This window comes from Cannabis sativa, chromosome 6 (assembly GCF_029168945.1).
Source record: "Cannabis sativa cultivar Pink pepper isolate KNU-18-1 chromosome 6, ASM2916894v1, whole genome shotgun sequence".
NCBI lineage: Eukaryota > Viridiplantae > Streptophyta > Magnoliopsida > Rosales > Cannabaceae > Cannabis > Cannabis sativa.
In genome coordinates this window covers 22,661,006-22,685,275 of record NC_083606.1, presented here as the reverse complement: position 1 = coordinate 22,685,275, position 24,270 = coordinate 22,661,006, and the positions used below count along the sequence as shown (strand labels likewise).

The 24,270-nt window shown below is 32.6% G+C and overlaps 3 protein-coding genes across 3 annotated transcripts; 1 reads left to right on the top strand and 2 right to left on the bottom strand.

Moving 5' to 3' along the window:
* Window positions 1-6,204: 6,204 nt before the first annotated feature.
* LOC133038820 (uncharacterized) lies at window positions 6,205-8,722 on the bottom strand. The gene is made up of 6 exons (XM_061117174.1): window positions 8,310-8,722; window positions 8,063-8,152; window positions 7,862-7,966; window positions 7,578-7,776; window positions 7,330-7,457; window positions 6,205-7,262 (listed from the first exon to the last, which is right to left on the bottom strand). Exons 1-6 carry the CDS (start codon window positions 8,481-8,483, stop codon window positions 6,327-6,329), a joined length of 1,632 nt encoding a protein of 543 aa, XP_060973157.1. The 5' UTR covers window positions 8,484-8,722; the 3' UTR covers window positions 6,205-6,326.
* Window positions 8,723-13,329: 4,607 nt separating this feature from the next.
* LOC133039211 (secreted RxLR effector protein 161-like) lies at window positions 13,330-13,913 on the top strand. The gene is made up of 2 exons (XM_061118049.1): window positions 13,330-13,382; window positions 13,568-13,913. Exons 1-2 carry the CDS (start codon window positions 13,330-13,332, stop codon window positions 13,911-13,913), a joined length of 399 nt encoding a protein of 132 aa, XP_060974032.1.
* A 6,727-nt stretch (window positions 13,914-20,640) lies between these two features.
* On the bottom strand, window positions 20,641-23,605 carry LOC133038819 (uncharacterized). Its single transcript, XM_061117173.1, has 6 exons — window positions 23,226-23,605; window positions 22,830-22,919; window positions 22,636-22,740; window positions 22,340-22,535; window positions 22,112-22,242; window positions 20,641-22,006 (listed from the first exon to the last, which is right to left on the bottom strand). The coding sequence occupies exons 1-6, from the start codon at window positions 23,391-23,393 to the stop codon at window positions 20,843-20,845; spliced, it is 1,854 nt and encodes a 617-aa protein (XP_060973156.1). The 5' UTR covers window positions 23,394-23,605; the 3' UTR covers window positions 20,641-20,842.
* Window positions 23,606-24,270: the final 665 nt, after the last annotated feature.

The window sequence follows — 24,270 nt, the reverse complement described above, 5'->3', positions numbered from 1 at the left end:
GGGGTTAAGTGTTTTAAGGATTAAATACATTGTAGGGTGTACTGGTAATCTAATCCCTTTATAGTGTAGATCATTCATATAGAGGATCATTGATCAAATCAGGATTATAACAATGGATAACTAATGATGTGTCTATATGGTGGAACATATAGAGCATTCTATCAACTGAGAGTGCAATTCTAAGTTCTATGCGTGGATTCAACGAAGAATTAATAAGTTAGTGAGTTTTAGTAATAAATTCTTGATCTACTTATTGGAAGCTCAGTTATATAGATCCATGGTCCCCGCACTAGTTGAGATAATATTGCTTGTAAGACTCATATAATTGGTTTTGATTAATCAATTTTAATTCTCAAACTAGACTATGTCTATTTGTGAATTTTTCACTAAGTAAGGGCGAAATTGTAAAGAAAGAGTTTTAGGGGCATATTTGTTAATTATGATACTTTGTATGGTTCAATTAATAAATATGATAAATGACAATATTATTTAATAATTATTTATAGTTATTAAATAGTTAGAATTGGCATATAAATGGTTGAATTTGAAAATTGGCATTTTTGAGAAAATCAGATGCAGAAAAGATAAAACTGCAAAATTGCAAAAAGTGAGGCCCAAATCCACTTGTATAGGGCCGGCCACTTTTGTAGGGAATTTAAACTGATATTTTCATTATTTTAATGCCAAATAATTCAAACATAACCCTAGTGGAATGCTATAAATAGATAGTGAAGGCTTTAGGAAAATTACACTTCTGATTGAGAAAAAACTGAGCCTCTCTCTCTCCCTATCTTTAGCCACCACTACCCTCTTCTTTTCTTCTTCAATATTTCAAATTCCTTGAGTGAATGAGTGAGTGCCCACACACAGCAAGTGATACCTCAATCATAGTGAGGAAGATCGTGAAGAAAGACTTTCAGCAAGAAGGAGTTTCAGCACTAAAGAATCAGAGAAAGAGATCCAGGTTCAGATATTGATAATGCTCTGCTACAGAAAGGAATCAAGGGCTAGATATCGGAACGAAAGGAGTCATTATATTCCGCTGCACCCAATGTAAGGTTTCCTAAACTTTATATGTGTTTATTTCATCGTTTTAGAAAGTTCATATTTAGGGTGTTAATCAACATACTTGTGAGTAGATCTAAGATCCTGGTAAAATAATTTCCAACAGTAGCTTACATTGATAACATGCTAGAGCGATTCTTTATGAATGACATCAGAGGGGTAGTTATGCCTTCTAGACCTGGTGTGCGACTATCTAAGGAACAATGTCTCACTGATCCCCAAGAGATAGAAGATATGAGAAGATTTCCTTATGCTTCAGCAGTTGGAAGTCTAATGTATGATATGCTATGCACTAGACTAGACATTTGCTATGCGGTAGGAATTATGAGCAGGTCTCAGTCAAACCCAGGAAAGGAACATTGGAAGGTCGTTAAGAATATTCTAAATATTTAAAGAGGATAAGGGATTATGTGTTAGTCTACAAGGTTGTTGTTTTAAATCTTTTAGGCCATACCGACTCAGATTTCTAGGCTTGTCTTGATGACAGAAAGTCTACTTCAAGGATGGTATTTACTCTTGGGGTAGAGCAGTTACTTGGAGATGTGTCAAGGAATCTGCAATATCTGACTCTACCATGGAGGCCAAATACATAGCTACCGTTGAGGCTGCTAAAGAACTATTCTGGCTAAGAAAGTTCTTCACAGAACTTGGTGTTGTTCCTGTTAGGTTTTATGCCCTAAATAAAACTCCATTTCAATATAATCTATTTTATTCAACATCAATAAAGAAACAAAAGTATTTTTCATTCATTTGTGTATGTTTTGGTTCACTTTACCAATTGCTTGTCTATTTGATTTATAAATTCATCTTAAACCCTTTTCACATACTTGATCCTGTTTATTGTGTTGTCATCACATTGGAAAGTAAACATGACTATGTGAATAAAGTTTCCTAGATTTATCAGACACAGGGTTTTACTGATATGATAATCTACAACAAGAGTTTACTTGCATTTGGAGAAATACTATGTTCTTTCCAGAATATTGGTTAAAGTAAAGCTCAGGTTGGATGCATGGAGTATGCATTGGAAGGGACCGATATTGAACTTTGACTTAGATTTAATTAAACTTACCGTAAAATCTATTCAAGTCAATATCGCCAAGTTGATCCTAGATCAAATGTTCTTAATCCTGTTATGATTAGGCTCAATCTTGAAAGGCTATACGTGTTCTTTGATTTGTTAGTTTAGCCTACTTTTAGGTCAGGGTGATACGTACATTTTGGGAACACGGTAGTGCAATTGAGTGGGAGCGCTAACATAAACATGGAATCTATAGCTTCTATCTGGCGAATAGTAAGCAAAGGATGATCTCCTTCGAGCTTGACCAAACGAACATAAATGGTGGAGTACTCATTTCACATAAGCTGAAATATCATTTATACGGGGTCAAGTGTTTTAAGGATAAAATACATAGTAGGGTGTTACGGTAATCTAATCCCTTTACAGTGTAGATCATTCATATAGAGGATCATTGATCAAATTAGGATTATAACAATGGATAACTAATGATGCGTCTATATGGTGGAACATATAGAGCATTCTATATACTGAGAGTGCAATTCTAAGTTCTATGCGTGGATTCAACGAAGAATTAATAAGTTAGTGAATTTTAGTGCTAAATTCTTGATCTACTTATTGGAAGCTCGGTTATATAGACCCATGGTCCCCGCACTAGTTGAGATAATATTGTTTGTAAGACTCATGTAATTGGTTTTGATTAATCAATTATAATTCACAAATTAGACTATGTCGATTTGTGAAATTTTCACTAAGTAAGGGCAAAATTGTAAAGAAAGAGTTATTAGGGGCATATTTGTTAATTATGATACTTTGTATGGTTCAATTAATAAATATGATAAATGACAATATTATTTAATAATGATTTGTAGTTATTAAATAGTTAGAATTGGCATTTAAATGGTTGAATTAGAAAATTGGCATTTTTGAGAAAATCAGATACAAAAGTGTTAAAATTGAAAAATTGCAAAAAGCAAGGCCCAAATCCATCAAGCCATGGCCGGCCATTTTTGTAGGCATTTTAAACTGATATTTTCATTATTTTAATGCCAAATAATTCAAACCTAACCCTAGTGGAATGCTATAAATAGATAGTGAAGGCTTCAGGACAATTACACTTCTGAATCAGAAAACCTGAGCCTTTCTCTCTCTACCTTGGCCGCCACTCTCTCTCTCTCTCTCTCTCTCTCTCTCTCTCTCTCTTCTTCCTTAGAATTTCGAAATTACCTTAGTGATTAGAGTAGTGCCCACACACAGCAAGCAATAGCTCAATCATAGTGAGGAAGATCGTGAAGAAAGATCATTAGCTAAGGAGTTTCAGCATCAAGGATTCAGAGAAAGAGATTCAGGTTCAGATCTTGATAATACTCTGCTACAGAAAGGATACAAGGGTTAGAGATCTGAACGGAAGGAGTCATTTAATTCCGCTGCACCCAATGTAAGGTTTCTTAAACTTTATACGTGTTTATTTCATCGTTTTAGAAAGTTCATATTTAGGATGTTAATAAACATACTTGTGAGTAGATCTAAGATCCTGGTAAAATAAATTCGAACAGTTCCAGGAATGGAAAAACCACTAGTGTTACTTTGTGACAGCACTGATGCTATAGCCAATAGTAAAGAACCTCGAAGCCAAAAGAGGAGTATACACATTGAGAGGAAGTATCACATCAATAAAGAATATGTGGCAAGAGGAGATGTACTGGTAGAAAAGGTTGATACTGAAGACAACCTACCTGACCTATTCACCAAGACTTTGATAGAAACTACATTTGAAAAACACATAGAGAATAAATGATTAATTGAAATGTACTAATTGTTTATGTTAGTGCAAGTGGGAGTTTGTTAGGTTTTGTGCCCTAACTAAAATTTCAATGTAATATTGAATTTTCATTTATCAATAAAGAAATAGATTTATTTCATTAATTGTTTAATGTATTACTTGGTTCACATGTTCATTACATCATCATTTGTTTGATTTATAAATTTATCTAAATTCTTATCATATTGATATTCATGATTACTGTGTTGTCTACACAGTAGAAAGTAATCAAGATTATGTGATTAAATAAAGTCCTACAATTTATTAGTACGCATGATTTCAACTGATATGATAATCAACAATGTAGTATACTTACACCCTGGATAAATGTTATGTCCTTTATAGGGAATTAGTAAAGTAAGCTTGGATTGGATGTATTGTTATACATCGGATTGGACTGATATTTAACTTGGATAAGATATCATAAACTTACTGTAATATCTATCTGAGACAATATCACCTAGTTGATCTTAAATCAATGATCTCAATCCTAAGATGGTTAGGTTCTAGTTCAATTGTATTATTTATGTTCTTTGAATTGTTTGTTAAAGTGGACCAATTGGATCTTATCGATACTTACATATTAAGAATAGGTAGTTCAATTGAGTGGAAACACTAATCGTGGATACAAAATCTATAGCTTCTATAAATACATAGAAGTGAAATGATGATTTCCTTCGAGCTTGGCTTAATAGAGATAAATGGTGGAGTACTCATTTCACTAATTATATTAATTTACTGAAATATCATTTATAGGTAGCTAAGTATTTTAAGGATAAAATACATTGAAAGGTAGAACGGTAAATTTGTCCTTACTCGATGTAGATCATCTATAGATGATCATTGATTATTTGAATTATAACAATTAATAATTAATAGTGTATCTATATCTTAGAACATATAGAGTGTTCTATATAATTACGAGTGCAATTCCGAATTTATAGTGGAATTAGGAGGACTTAATAAGTTAGAGAATTTACGTGGTAAAGTCTGAAACTGCTTATTGGAAGCTTGATTATATAGGCTCATGGCCCCACACTAGTTGAGATAATACTGCTTGTAGACTCAGTTAATTGGTGCTAATTATTCAATTATAATTTTAAAATTAGACTACGTCTTATTTATGAATTTTCACTAAGCAAGAGCTTAATTGTGAAGAAAATAGATTTTAGGGTTTATTTGTTGATTAAGAGACTTTGTAAGGTCTAATTAATAAATAAGATGAATGATAATTTTATTTAATAATTAATTATAATTATTAAATAAATATTTTTGATATTTATAGGATTAAAATTAGAAAATATGTCATAGGTTAAAGAAAAATAAATTGTTGAATATGACAAAATTATAACTAGTGGGGTCCACATCTTATGGCCGGCCACTTAGTGTTTATTTTGCTATTATTTTATTTTTTTTATTCCATATAATTTAAATCCTTACCCTAGATGAAATACTATAAAAGGGATAAGATGGCTTTCATATTCTCATCCATCTCATATAACCTAGTTTTTATTCTTTTTCAGAAAAAACTAGAAAAAGAGAGCCTCCTTCCTTTACTATTTTAAATTCCCTTCTTTTCTTCTTCATCAATTTTCGAGCCTTTTGTGTTCGGTTGCTGGAAGTTGTTGTTGTTGAAGAGGGCGGTTAATGAGGCTAAATTAATAGAGCAAAATGCATTTTTATAAATTTTTGTTGCTGTATAAATATTTATAGGGTCTGTCTAATGTATTGTGTAATAATTTTGACATTTTAGTATATACATAAAAAAAAAAGCCTTAAAAAGGGATAATTTCACAAATACACAAAAACAACAAAAAAAAAATTACAAAAATACGGTTTCACGGAATTTTAAACATTTTTACAATTTTTTTTTTCATTTTATTTACAGAAAATACGGGTTTTTTATGTTGTACTCTTGTTAATTTGTTGTTATCTGCATGTTATTTTTTATTGGTATTTTGATTTATTTAAATGTTATATTTATGTTACTTTGTAGTTTTCTTATTGTTTTCATGTTATTTTTATAAAAAACCGTAAAAATGTAAAAAGAATTCATTAAATGTAAAATGTATTTTTTTTTTTTGACAAAAAAAAATTGTGACTTACGGTAATTATCCCTAAAATAATTATGGTACGCTTGAGTTTTTATTATTGAAAAATGTCGCTTTATATTACACGTAAACTTGCTTGAATTGAAAAATAAGAAAATTATTAAAAAAAAAAAAAAGCTATGTATGTTGTATCCATTTCGTGGTTTTTGAATATCAATCAACATTACATAATTTCTGAGCACAAAAGGAAAGAAGAATAAAAATCACTCTATTATGTAGAAAGCAAAGATATAAGTTTGGTAAGAAACTACAGTATCAGTTGGATGTGTATTAATATCACAGAAGTCTTAGTGTTTTGTGGTAACTAATATCACAGAAGGTTGCAGCTCTTGCAGCAACAACAGTGGTTAAGTGTACCAACCACAAAGCTTGGAGCAAGAGGTTGTTGGTCACTGGAGCCTGAGCTGCTTAAAGAATCGCAGCAGCAGAGACAACAGAAGCAGTTGTTGATTAGACATTTTCCCCGACCATGATGAACTTTTTGAGCTCGTTTTTGGGCCTCTAGAAGGGCCTGTTGAGCAGCCACCTCGAACGCTTGTCTTTCACGGGTGAGTTCACGAAATGGATTTGGCGCCATGTGTTGTCGATCATGTTGTAATAACTCTGAGAAAGATGGCTCTGGCAGGGGTTCATCTTGATCAGAACAATCATCAACAGCTGGCTCAATCTCCGAGGGAGGCTCAAAGATGTCAATCAGTCCACCATATAACTCTCCAACCGTCCACCTTAGTGGGAAGTTCCACTGCATTTCTTCCATCTCTTCCTCCAACGATCTCTCGGTAGTAGTCACCACTTGTTTACCTTCTCTTTGTTCAAATTTTTCAGGAGGGTCTTCTTCATGTTCAGGTTGTAGTACTATCCCCTTTCCTTTATCAGTTGGTCTCTCCAAGCTCGGTTCTCTAGTAGCCACCACTTGTTTACCTTCTCTTTGTTCAAATTTTTCAGGAGGGTCTTCTACTTGTTCAGGTTGTAGTACTATCCCCTTTCCTTTATCGGCTCCCCTCTCCAATCTGGTTTCGCTAGTAGTGGCCACTTGTTTACCTTCTCTCTGTACAAATTTCTCAGCAGTATCTTCTTCTTGCTCAAGTTGTGTAGGTAATACATCATTGAAAAATAGTATTTCGGAGTACTCTGATTCAGGAGTTTCAGACCCAGACTCTTCTTGCACCTTGCTTTTTGTCTTATCATCAGTCCCAGGAAAAATTTTCAATTTCTTGCTCAGCTTAATCATACGGCCTACGCACCTCTGAAACACCAAAAAAATGATAATAAGATAGTCTTCATAATAGAATAAAGGGAGAACAGGGTTTTACCTGAATCAACCTTTCCGTACTCAATCCACAACGAAAGGTTGCATATATGCGGGGATACAAAAAATAGGAAGCTGCAATAAGAGCTGATGCTGCAATAACTGATGGTTTCTGTTTCTTCATAAAATTGCCTGTGTGGAAGACCAAGGACTAAATGTTATAAGCCTAAGTTTAATAAAGCATAGTAAGAAGAACAGAGCAGACCATAACATAACGAAACGAAACAAAACAGAGTGAAGTATCAAACTTACTTTGATGTGAATTTATGATGATATCATGGATAATTCTCTTATTAATTCTATGAGAAGTACCAAGAAATCTAGTAGTATATAACGGCACAAAGCATATGGGTGTGATCACACGCAGGTCCCAGTTAAGTCCTTCGAGAATCCCAAACTCCACTTCCATGAATTGCTCCTCCGTAATTTGCCTTAGATTTGGCATCTCTGCCTGTTTAGACAAAACAAATCAATCATAATATATCTAGAGATAATAAAAATAGGACCATTATGGGTAACAGAGGTTTAAATTTGACCTGATATTCAGAGATGTTGAATGTTATGTTTCTCATTTTCCATGCAAGTGTGAGGCAGCATATAACGGTGAGTTCCACATTGTGGATAAGACAACTCATTACATTCTGAGAAAACAAATGCAAGAATTATTACTCAACAGGAAAAAATGCAGCAAAGCTGAGAAAATAGGTATAAAGATTCCAAGATTGTTCAATTAATACCGGTACACGATTTCCATTATCAAGATAGCGATCGAAATAATTCAGAGCAAGATAAGAAGCCAAAGGATCATAGCTTTTGCAATTGGAATACTGCCGAGAAACCAAGAAATTTTTTAAACAAAAGCACAAAATTGAAAATTTTGAAGAACAAGAACTTGCGTAAACTACTGGTAATTTTTTTTTTCCCTTTTTCAAATCAAATCAATAAAAGAATATAAATTATGCTCAGGAAAAAGTAACAACTTACTTTGAAGATCACAATTAGAGCACGGCAACGAAACTTATATCGGGATTTCCTTGTGTCGTAATCCTCAGGGTCCGTAACGGAAGATTCAAGTTTAAAGTAGTAATCAAACTTATTACGTTGGTTTCCATGGAAAGGAATTGGATTGTATGGATCATAATCAGGTACTCTCAGCATTTTGCGATGAAGCTGTTTGAATCCAAAACAAAGGAGAGTAATTACTGAAAAGCGTTTGCTCAGATGAGAAAAAAGAAAGAATGAGCCGTTGGGAATGATTCACTGGGTTTATAACGAAACTGTGGTTTTGGCGGGAAACCAAGGTGTGGACATTTGCGAGTTGCCGCATCCCTCCGTACAACCCAATTCTTACCGTGATACTGGGATATTCAATGTTTTGTTTTTTAATAAATAGGAATATTTAAGTAGTGTTTTATTTTTATAACAATTATTTATTTTTTTAATCATACAGGTTAAAATATTTAAAAAATAATAAAAATTATTTAAAATTGTTACTAATTTTATTCTTTTGAAATTCAAAATCAAAATTTTAAAACAAAAATAAAGTTACTAAATGTATTTGTTGTAGGAATGTTCATCAAACCGCTCAAACTACCCGCACTCTGCAAAAAAAAAAATACGGTTTGAAATTCATTGTGGTGCAGTCGCAGTTTGATTCTTCCTAAACCGCTACGGTTTGCGGCATGTTAATATGCGGTTCAAACTGCACCACACCGCACATTATATAAAGGGTAAATTGCGGCATAAATACTTAATGTTTCAGATTTTATACACTTAAATACCTCATGTTTATTTTTGGAGGCAAAAATACCTAAGGTTACAATTCTCTTACACCATTACTACCACTTCCGTTAACTCATAAATATGGACACTTAAAGGGTTCAGATGCATTACATTTATTTTTATTTTATTTTAAAACTTAATATTTTTAATATCAGAAACTTAATGCTACTTGTTTCAAAAATAAAACCCAGTTCTCATAACATTTTTCACATGATATTTGCACTTCAATTCGATAATCATGTTCCATATACTGCACTTATTCACTCAGCTATAATAATTTAGTATTGCATCTCTCTTATTTTTTTTAAAAAATAACAAGTAGTATATAGTTTTTGATATTAAGAATATTAAATTTTAAAATAAAATATATAAATGTAATGCATTTGTGCCCTCCACGTGTCTATATTTACGGAAGTGGTAGTAACAGTATAAGAGAATTGTAACATTAGGTATTTTTGCCTCTAAAAATAAACATTAGGTATTTAAGTGTATAAAATCCGAAACATTAGGTTTTTATGCCGCAATTTACCCTTATATAAATATCATTTTTTATATTTATTTAGGTTCAATATGTGAATGTTCAACTCAAAGCCCACTAATTATTGTATTGTTAAAACTTATTTTTTTTTTCATATTTATTTTCAAGCCTTATGATATTTTTGACAAGTGTTGTTCAAGCTTTGTTGTATTTGTGATAGTTTAATTATTTGGCGATAGTCTAAACCGCACCGCACCGCACCATTTTTTGCAGTGCGGTTTTTGCAGTTTTTTAGTTTCGCTGTGCGAGTGCAGTTTAAAAAATTGGAAAAAACTGTATGTGCGGGTTAATTTGAAAAAATTATCAAAAACCGCACCACCAGCACCGCAAACACCCCCAATTTATTGTTTGGTAATTCATAGAGCAAAAAAATTGGATTATAACAGTTTGACAAAAAACTGTTATCGAGTTCAAATGCTACAACGTTGGTTCATTAAGTTTTGTCTTAAATGTTGTAGCATTTTGTTATGTTAGTTAGTGCACTCGATAGCTAGTTTAGTCTTTGTTTTGCCTATTTAAAGGCCTTTAATCATTCTGTTATTGTAACACAATTCATATAGAATTGTGAGAGAGTGAAATCGAGTCGGAGAGAGACATAGAAAGAGAGAGAAAAAAAACTAAGTGAAGAAAGTTGGGAAACTAGACCAAGACTACTGTTCTTGGAGTTGAAACTGAAGTTGAGTTTCAATGGTATTCATCTATAATTGTTCTCTGGGTGCGCTCAACAAATCAAGCTTGTAATTCATCATTTTAATGGAGAAGATAAGTCAATAACTATGGGAGTAACAAAAAGTAGGCCCTTTGGTTTGGTCGAACCTGTATAAAAATCTTTTGTTCTTTACTTTAATTTTTTGCTTTTTTCTTTGTGTTTTGATTTTTTTGTTGGGTTTTATGCCCTAAATAAAACTCATTTCAATATAATCAGATTTACTTATTAATATAGATCAGAAATAACATTTAATGTTGCATGGTTCACATGATTTATTTCATGATTATATGTACATAATGTATGAATTCGTTTCAAACCCTTTTCACATACTTGATCCTATTTATTGTGCTGTCAACACATTGGAAAGTAAACATGACTATGTGAATAAAGTTTCCTAGATTTATCAGACACAGGGTTTTACTGATATGATAATCTACAACAGAGTTTACTTGCATTTAGAGAAGTGCTATGTTCTTTCCAGAGCATTGGTTAAAGTAAAGCTCAGGTTGGATGCATGGAGTATGCATCGGAAGGGACCGATATTGAACTTTGACTTAGATTTATTAAACTTACTGTAATATCTATTCAAGTCAATCGCCTAGTTGATCCTAAATCAAATGATCTTAATCCTGTTATGATTAGGCTCAATCTCGAGAGGCTATTCGTGTTCTTTGATTTGTTAGTTAAGCCTACTTTTAGATCAGGGTGATACGTACATTTTGGGAACACGGTAGTGCAATTGAGTGGGAGCGCTAACATAAACATGGAATCTATAGCTTCTATCTGGCGAATAGTAAGTAAAGGATGATCTCCTTCGAGCTTGACCAAACGAAAATAAATGGTGGAGATCTCATTTAACAGAAGCTGAAATATCATTTATACGGGGTTAAGTGTTTTAAGGATTAAATACATTGTAGGGTGTAATGGTAATCTAATCCCTTTACAGTGTAGATCATTCATATAGAGGATCATTGATCAAATTAGGATTATAACAATGGATAACTAATGATGTGTCTATATGGTGGAACGTATAGAGCATTCTATATACTGAGAGTGCAATTCTAAGTTCTATGCGTGGATTCAACGAAGAATTAATAAGTTAGTGAATTTAGTAATAAATTCTTGATCTACTTATTGGAAGCTCGGTTATATAGACCCATGGTCCCCGCACTAGTTGAGATAATATTGCTTGTAAGACTCATATAATTGGTTTTGATTAATCAATTATAATTCTCAAATTAGACTATGTCTATTTGTGAATTTTTCACTAAGTAAGGGCGAAATTGTAAGGAAAGAGTTTTAGGGGCATATTTGTTAATTATGATACTTTGTATGGTTCAATTAATAAATATGATAAATGACAATATTATTTAATAATTATTTATAGTTATTAAATAGTTAGAATTGGCATTTAAATGATTGAATTTGAAAATTGGCGTTTTTGAGAAAATCAGGTGCAGAAAAGATAAAACTGCAAAATTGTAAAAATTGAGGCCCAAATCCACTAAGCATGGCCGACCACTTTTGTAGGGAATTTAAACTGATATTTTCATTATTTTAATGCCAAATAATTCAAACCTAACCCTAGTGGAATGCTATAAATAGATAGTGAAGGCTTCGGGAAATTTACACTTAAATTTCACACTTCTGATTCAGAAAAAATCTGAGCCTTCTCTCTCCCTATCTGGCCGACCACTCCCTCTCTCTTTCTTCCCTCTTAAATTTCGAAATTCTTAGTGTGAGAGTAGTGTCCACACACAGCAAGTGATACCTCAACCATAGTGAGGAAGATCGTGAAGAAAGACTTTCAGCAAGAAGGAGTTTCAGCATCAAAGATTCAGAGAAAGAGATCCAGGTTCAAATATTGATAATGCTCTGCTACAGAAAGGAATCAAATGCTAGATATCTGAACGGAAGGAGTCATTATATTCCGCTGCACCCAATGTAAGGTTTCCTAAACTTTATATGTGTTTATTTCATCGTTTTAAAAAGTTCATATTTAGGGTGTTAATCAACATACTTGTGAGTAGATCTAAGATCCTGGTAAAATAATTTCCAACAACTAGTTTAAATTGTTTGGTGTTTGTTAACGCAGATTTTCGTTAACCAAATTTGAGCCTCACAAAAATAATTCCACACAGAAAAAATAAAAACTATAGAAATATGAAGTATGAACATAGGGTTTTTTACGTGGTTTTGCAGTTAAAAATCTGCATAGTCTACGAGTCAATCTTATTCAGATTTCTGAGTATTTTTTCAGGGCCTTTCATATGAGTTTTTTCGTCCCCCTTCTTGATCTTGTCTGCAGTGTATATGACTTCACTATGAGATTTGTTGCTCGGACAGTTTCATTCACCCTATCCAGAAGTTCCATGCTAAGACTCAGATGAGTTATTTATGAATGATAAATTACATTGGGCAACACATCGTGGAGCATACCATCCGTCCAGGTCTAAGAATTTTCTCCACATGTCACCTAAAAGAATGTCATGTCACCCTGTGCAAAAATTGGGATAACAATTTTAATTAATTATGGGGGCTTTGATTTTGTTTTATTTTTTAGGTTTTCAATTAATTAAGGGTTTTATTAATGAGGGTTTTGGAGTTTTAGTTTTCACGTGGCACCAAATAGCTGGTATGGATTGTGATTTGGCTTGCCACATAGGACGGTTTGGGGTCAAACGAGAGTAGGGTGACGAAATAGTGTCGAGCAAAATAAAACAGGAGTAGAGGGAGTGTAACTAGATGTGTAGTTTGAGTAGTTTAGCCACCAATATCCCGAAACAATTTACATGTCTCAACCTGAAGGATTCAAGGTGGAATCCAAGAAAGGAGAGCTAGTTTTCCTTTTGAAAAAAATCCCTACATGGACTTAAGTAGTACACCAGGTCAAATATAACACTTGCCTATACTTTACAGAATTGGACAAGGAAAGTTCAATTTTCTTACTCATACATGTAGTTGACATGCTAACAATGGGCAAGGACATGAGCCAGATCACTAAATTAAAGAATATTCTCAAGGAACAGTTTAAAATGAAAGATATGGGAGCTGTTAGAAAAATCATGGGCATTGTCATCATTAAAAATAGAAAGGAAAGGAATTTGATGGTGTCACAAAGCATCTATGTTGAAAAGATCTTACAGAAATTCAACATGACAAATTCAAAGGATGTAAATGTGCCTCTAACAAGCCATTTCATTCTCACTACAGATCAATCACCAAAAGTGATCAAGAGAAGAAAGACGTGGAAGACATACCCTATGCAGAAGCTATTGGAAGTGTTATGTACACCATGATTACCACAAGGCCTGACATTGCCTATGTTGTTAGTCTACTCAACAGGTTTATGTCAAACTCTGGAAGAGAACATTGGAAAGGGTTCAAGCGGCTATTAAGGTATCTCAAAGCTACATCACAAATTCGTTTAAGGTTCACTAAGCATAGAACTAAGATTGAATTGGAAGGTTATGTGAATGCTGATTATGCATCTAACAGGGACACAAGGAAGTCAATTACCAGCTACTGTTTTCAACAGAACAACTCCTGCATTAGTTGAAAATCACAGCTGCAGCCAATGGTAGCATTGTCCGCTACCAAAGAAGAGTTCATGACAACTACAGAAGCTTTCAAAGAAGCACTGTGGGTCAAGGGAATTCTAAGAGAGCTACTATGTATTTAGACAAATAATTTGTTGTACATCTTTGCAGTAATCCAGTCTATAATGAGTGATCAAAATACATTGGCATCAAAATATTTTGGATCAAAGAGAATATTGAAGATGGAGAGATAGAACTTTGTTAGGTTATTTTTAGTATTAATTTTAGATTAAGTTTAGTATATTTTTAATTGAGTTTTAATCGTGTTCGGAGCATTTTTACGCTTATTATCTTTTATTTGTGCAGATTTAAAATAGAAGAAGATTAGAAAAATATCAGAGAAAAAAATGGGAAAAAGATAAAAATATCTCACAAAAGGATGATATTTAAAATAGAGAAAATTGTGCAAGAAAATAAAGCTGAAACTTCAAGTCTGAATTGGAATCTCTTTTGATTATATTTTGGAAAAAGTCAAAACATAAAAGTTCTAGATCTCTCTTTTATCTTTCTGGAACATCTTGAATCGTCCAATTCCAAGTAATATCGAGAGAGTTATGACCAAAACACTATCAGTCGACGCAGCAGAAAAAAAAAATATCTCGTTTGAGGTTTCCCAAAAATTTAAATTTGAATGGGAATTTAAACATGTGCGTTTTTTTCCATCTTTTTAGGCCTTCAATGCCTACATAAAGGGAAGAAGGGAGTTGATTTCAGCAAGCAATTTTAGAGAGAAAAACAAAGAGAATACAGATGCAAAGTGGAGAGATCAATTGCAATATTGGAGGCATTCTTCAGAGTGTTTTCAACATTCTTCTCTTCTCTATTTTCATCTCTTTTCTTAAAGCTAATATGTGTGATTGTGCTCTCATAAGCATGAGTAGCTAAACATTTAATTAGGGTTAGATGGAGATTTTTTAACATTGTTTTATGGTTTTAATATGATTTATTTTCCCCCTTAATTTCTATGTATTCTATTTCATTTGTGCTTAACTACTTTTAATTGCCTGATCACCAATTAACTGTCTATGATTTTGATGCGAGATCTGAGAAGTGAGTGTCAATTATGCTATAGTGAAATAGAACTGAATTTCGATATAGGACGAGAGTACCTATATAGTTTAGATAGTTTATAGGGTTTCTGTGTTTAATGCCTGTTGCATGTTAAATTTATCACGAGAGTAGAAAGTTTGCATGTGATTGAGATTTATATATCTGAGAAGACTATAAATTACCTTAGTAAACCTGCTATTGCATAGAAATTAACATTAGGAAAATAATCATATTAGACCATAATCAATAGAAACAATTAAAATCGAAGCCCTAGTTTTTATTAACTGTCAATTTTCTTAAATATTTATTTCTTGTTAGTTTTCTTATTTTTAAAATTCTTTCTTAATTTTTATTTAACCAAATAGAAGTAAAAGTTTAATTTCAACGTACTTAACTACAATCCCTGTGGGATCGACCTCACTCTTGCTGAGTTTACTACTTGTAACGATACGTACACTTGCGTGTGCAAAATATCACAACAAGTTTTTGGCACCGTTGCCGGGGATTGTTAGTTAATATTATTAAAAATTAAATTTTGTTCTAATTTGGTTTTTCTTTTTAGTTTTAGTATTAATTATGTTGTTTCAAATTTTTATCTTTTTAGCACTAATTTAGTTTTATTTTTTTAATTTTAATAATGTTTTACTTATGAGTTTGACCTGCAAGATAAATCTAGATGCTATACCTTGAGGATTTTGCCCAACAACACAATGAGCCATTCTATTCTGCTTGGAGGAGATTTAAAGAGTATGGAGAGAGATGTTATCCCACTTTCTCAAGTGGGTGTTTTACGTGGCTATTTTATAACGAACTTAAGGATGAAACAAGAAGCTGGGTTGATTATGGAGCAGAGGTCACTGAAGCGCCTCTATTAATGAGAGGCTATGATGTAATAGACCTATTGACTAATATGGCAGATTTTTATTACGACTGGCATTGGGATCCATCACTTCAGGGTTGGAGTCACCAATACCCACCTTATTGCCCAAATTCATCCCAACAAACTGAAAAAGAGGAGCAACTACTAGCACTTCTACAATCACTTCCAGGAGAGATTAATCGCTTAACTGACATGGTGAGAACCTTATGTGATAATTCAATGGCTCGTGATTCAGAATGTAATAACTCCAATGATGAAAGTTATGAGAGTTATTGGTACAATGAAGAAGGGTCATTATTTGAATACAAGGAAGATAAGGAGCCTACAGTTGAAGATCAAGATCCTTTTGAAGTGGTATTAACTCAAAATTTGGCTACATCAGATTCTTACTTGATAAATAATGAATATCGTGGAGCGAATGAAATCATGGAAGAGAATGAATTCATCCATGATCAAGAAAGCATTGAATATGAAATCACAAGCAAGGGTATGGATAGCCAAGTGGGGAGTGAGCAACAAGAAGAAGGGTTGATAAATAAAAGTGTAAATACTGTGACATTGGAGGATAAGGAAGCACATGGCATCATTGATTAGACTTCATTAATGATATTGACAAATAAACCACCAATGGATCCATATAGTTCAGCAACACCATATTATATCCTCTACGAGCTACGAAAGGCTTCTCCCCAAGCTCATCAGTCAAAGTCTTACGTTGTTGGTGCTTACTTTGGTTCAAACTCATCGCTTGCCAAGCTTGCAGGCAAGTACAACAACAATTTTCAAGTTGTCTTGCATGACGCTTATTATGGGCATCAACTGCTTATTGATGTGGCACCCAGGTAAGTTTCCTTTTCTTTTTCTTTAATGTCACATTGGGGACAATGTGTCACTTTAGTTTGGGGGGAGGGGTGACTTAATTTTTATTTTGAGTTTTTAAGTTTTATGTCTTTTAATTTTTAATTTTTAGTTTTTATTGTTGTGAGTCAATTTGCTTAATGTGAGTCAATTTGAAAGTAGGTAGATAGCATGATTTGAAAAATTTATTTATTTTTTGAAAAATTCGTGTGCTTGGTGATGTTATATTCGTGACTAATTTCAATTTTACGCTTTAAAAGAACATAGAATCATATTAGGTAATTTTCTAGTAAATGAATTGATTTATGTATGCTAATTGTGAAATGTAGAAAATTATTTGAAATAAATTCTAGAACTTGCTTACTTGCTATTTGAGGCGACATAATAAATTATGCATGACTAGGAAAGTGATTTATGTATTTTTTTTGGATCGATTGTGCCTTTCAAGCCATCCTTGTAAGTTTACCCTCGTTACCCTTTTTGAGCCTTAACTTATTTGTTTTACACATATTGAGCAAAGAAAGATAAACCTATGAATATCCAAATATTTAACCCTAATTATACCATAAGTAGATCTTTAGTTTGGCGGAATTTGGATGGGAAGTTTGTTGTATGTGTGGAAAAAATTGTGAAAATTGAGAGAATATATATAAAAAAATTTGATTGGAAACAACTTGAAAAAAAAAAAGAGAAAAAAAAAAAGAAAGAAAAATCTGACAACCAGTGTCAAATCTATAAAAAAAAATAAATATAAAGTTGTTGCAAACTTGTTGAAAAAATATATCTCTCATGTAATTAGAAAAAGGGGTATTGGGATTGTGTGAAAAATATTGTGGGTGACATGATTGGAGAAGATTATGGTATAGTAAAGCCTAAATGACCATTTCAACTACCTTTACCCTAAGCCTAACATTACAAGCCTAGAAAGACCTTCTGATTCTTGGTTGTGCATTAATTTATATTAGTGGAGAATAGTAAGTATTGCAAGCATATAGAATTTTGGGTTAGCGTACTGATGATTGTAATTGGCATGCATAAAGTGATTCAATTGTTAGTTAATTGCATTCTATGATTTTATGAGCTAAATGAAAATAAATTGAAATCTGTCAAGAGTGTAATTGAACTGAAATTCTGGATTATATGCATCAGTGAATTTTTTCATAATCATGTTATTGAAGCTACTTGAAAATTACTCATGTTTTGGAGATTGACTTGTTTAATATTTATTTAATGTCTTACTCGAGGACGAGTAAAAGCTTAGTTTGGGGGAATTTGTTAGGTTATTTTTAGTATTAATTTTAGATTAATTTTAGTATATTTTTAATTGAGTTTTAATCGTGTTTGGAGCATTTTTACACTTGTTATTTTTTATTTGTGCAGATTTAAAATAGAAGAAGATTAGAAAAATATCAGAGAAAAAGATGGGAAAAAGATAAAGATATCTCACAAAATAATGATATTTAAAATAGAGAAAATTGTGCAAGAAAATAAAGCTAAAACTTCAAGTCTGAATTCGACTATCTTTTGATTAGATTTTGGCAAAATTTAAAACATAAAAGTTCTAGATCTCTCTTTTATCTTTTCGGAACATCTTGAATCGTCCAATTCTGAGCAATATCGAGAGAGTTATGACCAAAATACTATCAGTCGACGCAGTAGAAAAAAATATCTCGTTTGAGGTTTCCCAAAAATTTAAATCCGAATGGGAATTTAAACATGTGCGTTTTTTCCATCTTTTTAGGCCTTCAATACCTATATTAAGAGAAGAAGGGAGTTGATTTCAGCAAGCAATTTTAGAGAGAAAAACAAAGAGAATACAGATGCAAAGTGGAGAGATCAACTGCAATATTGGAGTCATTCTTCAGAGGGTTTTCAACATTCTTCTCTTCTTTATTTTCATGTCTTTTCTTAAAGTTAATATGTGTGATTTTGCTCTCATAAACATGAGTAGCTAAACATTTAATTAGGGTTAGATGGAGATTGTTTAACATTATTTTATGGTTTTAATATGATTTATTTTCCCCCTTAATTTTTATGTATTCTATTTCATTTGTGCTTAACTACTTTTAATTGCCTGATCACCAATTAACTGTCTATGATTTTGATGCGAAATCTGAGAAGTGAGTGTCAATTATGCTATAGTGAAATAGAACTGAATTTCGATATAGGACGAGAGTACCTATATGGTTTAGATAGCTTATAGGGAATCTGTGTTTAATGTCTGTTGCATGTTAAATTTATCACGAGAGTAGAAAGTTTGCATGTGATTGAGATTTATATATCTTAGAAGACTAATTACCTTAGTAAACCTGCTATTGCATAGAAACTAACCTTAGGAAAATAATCATATTAGGCCATAATCAATAGAAGCAATTGAAATCGAAACCCTAGTTTTTATTAACGGTTATTTTTTTTTAAATATTTGCTTCTTGTTAGTTTTCTTATTGTTAAAATTCTTTCTTAATTTTTATTTAACCAAATAGAAGTAAAAGTTTAATTTCAACGTACTTAACTACAATCCCTGTGGGATCGACCTCACTCTTGTTAAGTTTACTACGTGTAACGATACGTACACTTGCGTGTGCAAAATATCACAACAAACTTGAGAAGGTACTTATTAAAGAGAATCCTGCAGATGCAGGAACTAAAGCTCTCTCACTCAACATTGCTTAGAACTGCTGAACATTTACTCCATTTTAAGATAGCTAGATCACTCCCCCCGAGGTTTTGTCTTGTTGGGTTCCATGAATTAAGGTGGTATTTTTTGTTTGGTAATTCATAAAGCAAACAAATTGGATTATAACAGTTTTAACAAACAACTGTTAGTGAGTTCGAATGCTACAACATTGGTCTAGTAAGTTTTGTTTGAAATGCTATAGCATTCTTTTATGTTAGTTAGTGCACTTGGTATTTAGTTGAGTCTTTCTTTTACCTATTTAAAAGCCTTTAGTCATATGGGTATTGTAACACAATTCATACTAAATTGAGAGAGAGTGAGATTGAGTTGGAGAGAGACATAGAAAGAGAAAAAATGGGTGAAGAAAGTTGAGAAACTGGACCAAGACCAATGTTCTTAGAGTTGAAACACAAGCTAAGTTTCAAGGTTATTAATCTATTACTGTTCACTCAACAACTCAAACTTGTAATTCATCAATTTAATAGAGAAGATAGCTCAGGGAAGTAACAAGAAGTAGGCCCTTTAATTTGGCCGAACTTGTATAAAAATCTTGCTTTCTTTACATTCGTTTTCTGTTTTTTTTCTTGCTATTTTGATTTTTCTGATATGAAATATTTGTTGCTAATCTTGTTTTGATTAGTTTGATTGTTCTTGATTCAAGTTCTTTCTGTGTTGTTATTATTTATAACAGTATTTTTATTATTTATTGTTAAAATCAATTGAAGCACAATAAACTCTACATTTGTCATACTAAAAATATTGGTCTTACCCTTTGGTTGGTCTTTACACATTAATTATGGTTTAGACATAATTAAAAGAAAGAGAGATACACGTGTTGCATTGATTGTTTAGACACTAATTTTAGACATAGTATTAGATAGGTAATTTGAATCCTCTATTAAATTAAAATGAACAATACTCGATATTGAAATATACATAGCGAGATGACATCTCTTATAGTGGTTGGTAGCATTTCTGATGAACAACACTTTTTTTTTCAAAGAATAATGTTAATTGATTAGAAAATGTGAGTGGGGTCACCAAACTACAAAAAATCAAATGACAACAAAAAACAAATGATTTTATTATATTTTCCCTCTTGCATTTGGTACATAATGAAGAGTTAGTAATGGGACCTTTAAAGCCTTCTTCCAACTACTTAGTACCTTCTTCTGTTGAAAATAACTACTTAGTACCTTCGAGCAACAAGATCAAAAGAAAGTTTTGGTAAAAGCTTAAAATCATTTACCTAAAAAAAAAGGTAAAAGTAAAAACCATATACATTTGGTGTTCATTGAATGCATTTTATCCATAGCTACAATGTTATTATTAACTTTCACTTTCAGTTATTTCGTGTTTTTACTCTTCTCCACAAGAATTATCTTTGTCTCTCTGTATGAAAAATTCTACTACTTATAGGGACATTACAAAAGCTTGCAGCAATCACAACAGCATTTGCAGCAGAAGCCACAGAATTCTTGAAATGGACCATTCGGCTGAACTTCTTCATCTTGTATTGGAGGTTCTACATTCTGCTGAGGGGCCACTGGAGCCAATATGTCAAGCGTAGGAGAGAATATGAGAAAAGCATCATCAATATCATCATCATCATCCGCAACTACGAATCTCTCTTCTATTTCCCACCTAACTGGAAAGTTAAACTGCATCTCATAGCTTTCAACTACCGTCTGTGGAAACACTACCAACTCTGCCTCTTCCACCTTCTCTTTCCCTGGTCTCTGTGAGCTTTTCTCACCATAATTCGATGCCACTCCAATGGATGTTTCTGCAGCTTCTTTAGATGTTCCAGCACCATCATGTTTAGACTTCTCAGAAGTTTCAGCATGCTGTAGCTCAGACATCTCAGATGTTTGAACAACCTCTGTCTCAGACTTATCAAAAGTTTTTGCAGCTACTTGTTCAGGCAATTCAACAGTCCCTTCAGATTTCCCGGCACCAGCTTCCTCAGATGGTTTGTTAGCCACATCTTCAGGTAATTCAGAAGTCACTTCTTTAGATTTCCCGGGACTATCTTCTTGTGATGGTTCAGCTGCCACTTGTCCAGGTAATATAAAAGTAACTTTTTTAGATTTTCTGGCATCACCTTCTTGAGACCGTTCATCAGACACTCGTTCGGGTAATAATTCAGAAGCCACGTTTTCAGATTTTCCGGGATCAGCTTCTTGAGACAGTTCATCAGCCACTTCTTTAGACTTTTCGGCACCAGCTTCTTCAGATGGTTCCGCAGCCACTTGTTCAGGTAATAATTTCGAAGTCGCGTCTTCAGATTTTCCAGAGCTAACTTCATGAGATGGTTCATCAACCACTTGTTCAGGTAATAGTTTCGAAGTCCCTTCTTTAGATGTTCCAGAGCTAACTTCATGAGATGGTTCAGCAGCCACTTGTTTCAATCTTCCAGAAGTATCAATATTTTCAGATATTTCAATGAATTCTTGAGATGCAACTCCAGCTCGTATCTTCCTTCTTGGACGGAACTGGCCCTTTTGGATTGCACTTTCAATCCATAGCTTCAACTCTTTGCAAACATCAATCATAGCATTGGTGCACGCTTCAATGTCCTCCTGAAACTGAAGAGCCAAAGTAAAAAAGCAAACATGGTTACAACTCTCATAAATTCTGAAAATATGAGAAGACCAATGAATTACAGTTCTCATTGTTTCAACTTGTTTTACCAATCCATAGAATGTATCTGAACTCATTTGATTCACAAAGCCAGAAAATTGTGAGGGATAGAGAAATGATGAAGCTGCAAGAAAGGCTGATGCTGCAACAACTGAAGGCCTACATAGCCTTACTCGGACGCCTGTGTTAATAAAAGCTCAGTACAATGATTTATAAAATCTACCAGTTCAATGATCAAAAACAGAAACAAAATTGGCAATGTGATGAGGAGATTTTACTGCGTTCTGATTGTATAATGATCTGATTAATAGTGCTACGTCGAAAGCCATAGATTGTGTTTAACTTTCCTTCCAAGTGAGGAACATAGCATAAGGGTGTTACAGGACGAAGATGCCAATCAATTCCCTTGACAATGTAAAGCTCCATAGTGAGGATTTGTCCATGTGTAACAACATTAATTTCTGGATGCTCATCCTGTTTATATAACAAGAACAAAGAAAGGCTTGACTAATAACTTCATCATGTAATGTAAGGATAGTAGAAATGTGATATACCGATATTTATTCATACTTACAAGATACTCGGTAAGAAAGAAACTGGGGTCTCTCATCTTCCAAGCAAGTGTAAGGCAACAGAGTGCAAGGAGTTCGAGATCTCGTTGACCAGTATTCGTTACAGCCTATGAAAACAAGAGTATCTCTCAGTCAATAACATCACTAGTCACTCAATCAAGACCAAATACATTAAAATCAAAGCTAGTTTGAATACCTTGATAACAGGAGTCGCTGACAGGTAACGATCAAAGTAATTCATAGCAAGATAGGGAATGACTGGATCAAAGTTTTCACATCTGGAGTACTGCAAGAAATCAAGAAATTTTCAAACTTGAACTCTCAGTCTTTCCACTCTAAGACTGAAATTTGTAACAAGATTGACTAAAATTCTAGTTTCTTTCTCTCAAATTCTTCGTTCTTTATACATGTGTTGTATATGGGTCAATTTGTAATGAATGAAAACCATTATAAACAAAACTTTCGTTGTACGATCCTTATAACAATCAATAACAGAGTTCAGAACATTCCAAATAAAGAATAGAAACACAAGTAACTGATAAACAATTATAAAGAAAGAAAATGATTAATTGGGGGTATTTCGAGAACTGACTTTATAGGCTACCATTACAGCTCTTTGTCGATAAATGCTCAAGATTGGGCTCTCGACGTAATTTTTAGTCGCCATGGACAAAGTTTCGACCTCCAAGTAGTTCTCCGGACCTCCATCTTCTTCCAGTGGAAGTGGATTGATAGGGTCGTATTCCATTTTCAAAACCATTGCTTTGTTGAGAAGAAAAACAAAAAGAAGATCTTTGAGTTCGAGAGTAGATGGTAAGAAAATGGAGCTTTGGTTCTTTCTTTATATGGTTTTTTTGGCTTCAACTGTCCAAGCAGTTGATACAAAAGGTTGTTCTACGCGGGAAACATAACGGTCATCTCTTGGGCCTGTAAATGGGTTCGAACGTAATGGGTCGAAGGCCTGGATTCGATGAGTGAAATTTAAAATTTATTTGAATAATTTATAAGGATAATTACATAAAGCATGTTTTTAACAAAAATTAGATTTTTATGTTTAAAGATTTTTTTTTTATATTTTATTATTTTTCATAAAAATAACATGAAAATAATAAAAAAATTATATAAAAGTAACATGAAAATAACATAAAGATTATAATAAAAAATAACATAAAAATAACAATAAATTAACAAGAATACAACATAAAAAAAAAATCGTATTTTCTGTAAATAAAATAAAAAAAATTGTAAAAATATTTAAAATGCTCTGAAACCGAATTTTTGTAATATTTTTATTATTTTTGTGTATTTAAGAAATAATTCGTAATTTATATTTATAAACGTTTTCTTTATTTTATTATTAGTAATAACTTTAACTATCGCATTTCTAATTTTTAAATTATTATATAGTTTATTATTTATAGCTTAATTGACAGCTATTTTTTTTAATTTTTTTTATCTTTTATTTCAACATAGACTTCGAGAAATATAAAATAAAATAATTTTTTTTTCTTTTTCTATCTTTTCCCCTTTTAACTTTTCGTCAAAAAAAAAAAAAGAAAAATCTTACCCTCAACTTAAAAAAAAAATTCTAATCATACCGCTAGTTGTTTGGCCTAAAAAAATAGTACTATTTCGAT

Coding starts and splice junctions, on each gene's coding strand:
- LOC133038820 (XM_061117174.1), bottom strand. CDS start 8,483: ATGCTGAGAGTACCTGATTATGATCCATACAATCCAATTCCTTTCCAT. Junction 7,777..7,861: donor TCAACATCTCTGAATATCAG/GTCAAATTTAAA, acceptor TTGTCTAAACAG/GCAGAGATGCCAAATCTAAG. Junction 7,458..7,577: donor CATCATAAATTCACATCAAA/GTAAGTTTGATA, acceptor TCTTCCACACAG/GCAATTTTATGAAGAAACAG.
- LOC133039211 (XM_061118049.1), top strand. CDS start 13,330: ATGGGCAAGGACATGAGCCAGATCACTAAATTAAAGAATATTCTCAAG. Junction 13,383..13,567: donor AAGAATATTCTCAAGGAACA/GTTTAAAATGAA, acceptor TTCTCACTACAG/ATCAATCACCAAAAGTGATC.
- LOC133038819 (XM_061117173.1), bottom strand. CDS start 23,393: ATGGTTTTGAAAATGGAATACGACCCTATCAATCCACTTCCACTGGAA. Junction 22,536..22,635: donor TCTTTCTTACCGAGTATCTT/GTAAGTATGAAT, acceptor TTATATAAACAG/GATGAGCATCCAGAAATTAA. Junction 22,243..22,339: donor CATTATACAATCAGAACGCA/GTAAAATCTCCT, acceptor TTATTAACACAG/GCGTCCGAGTAAGGCTATGT.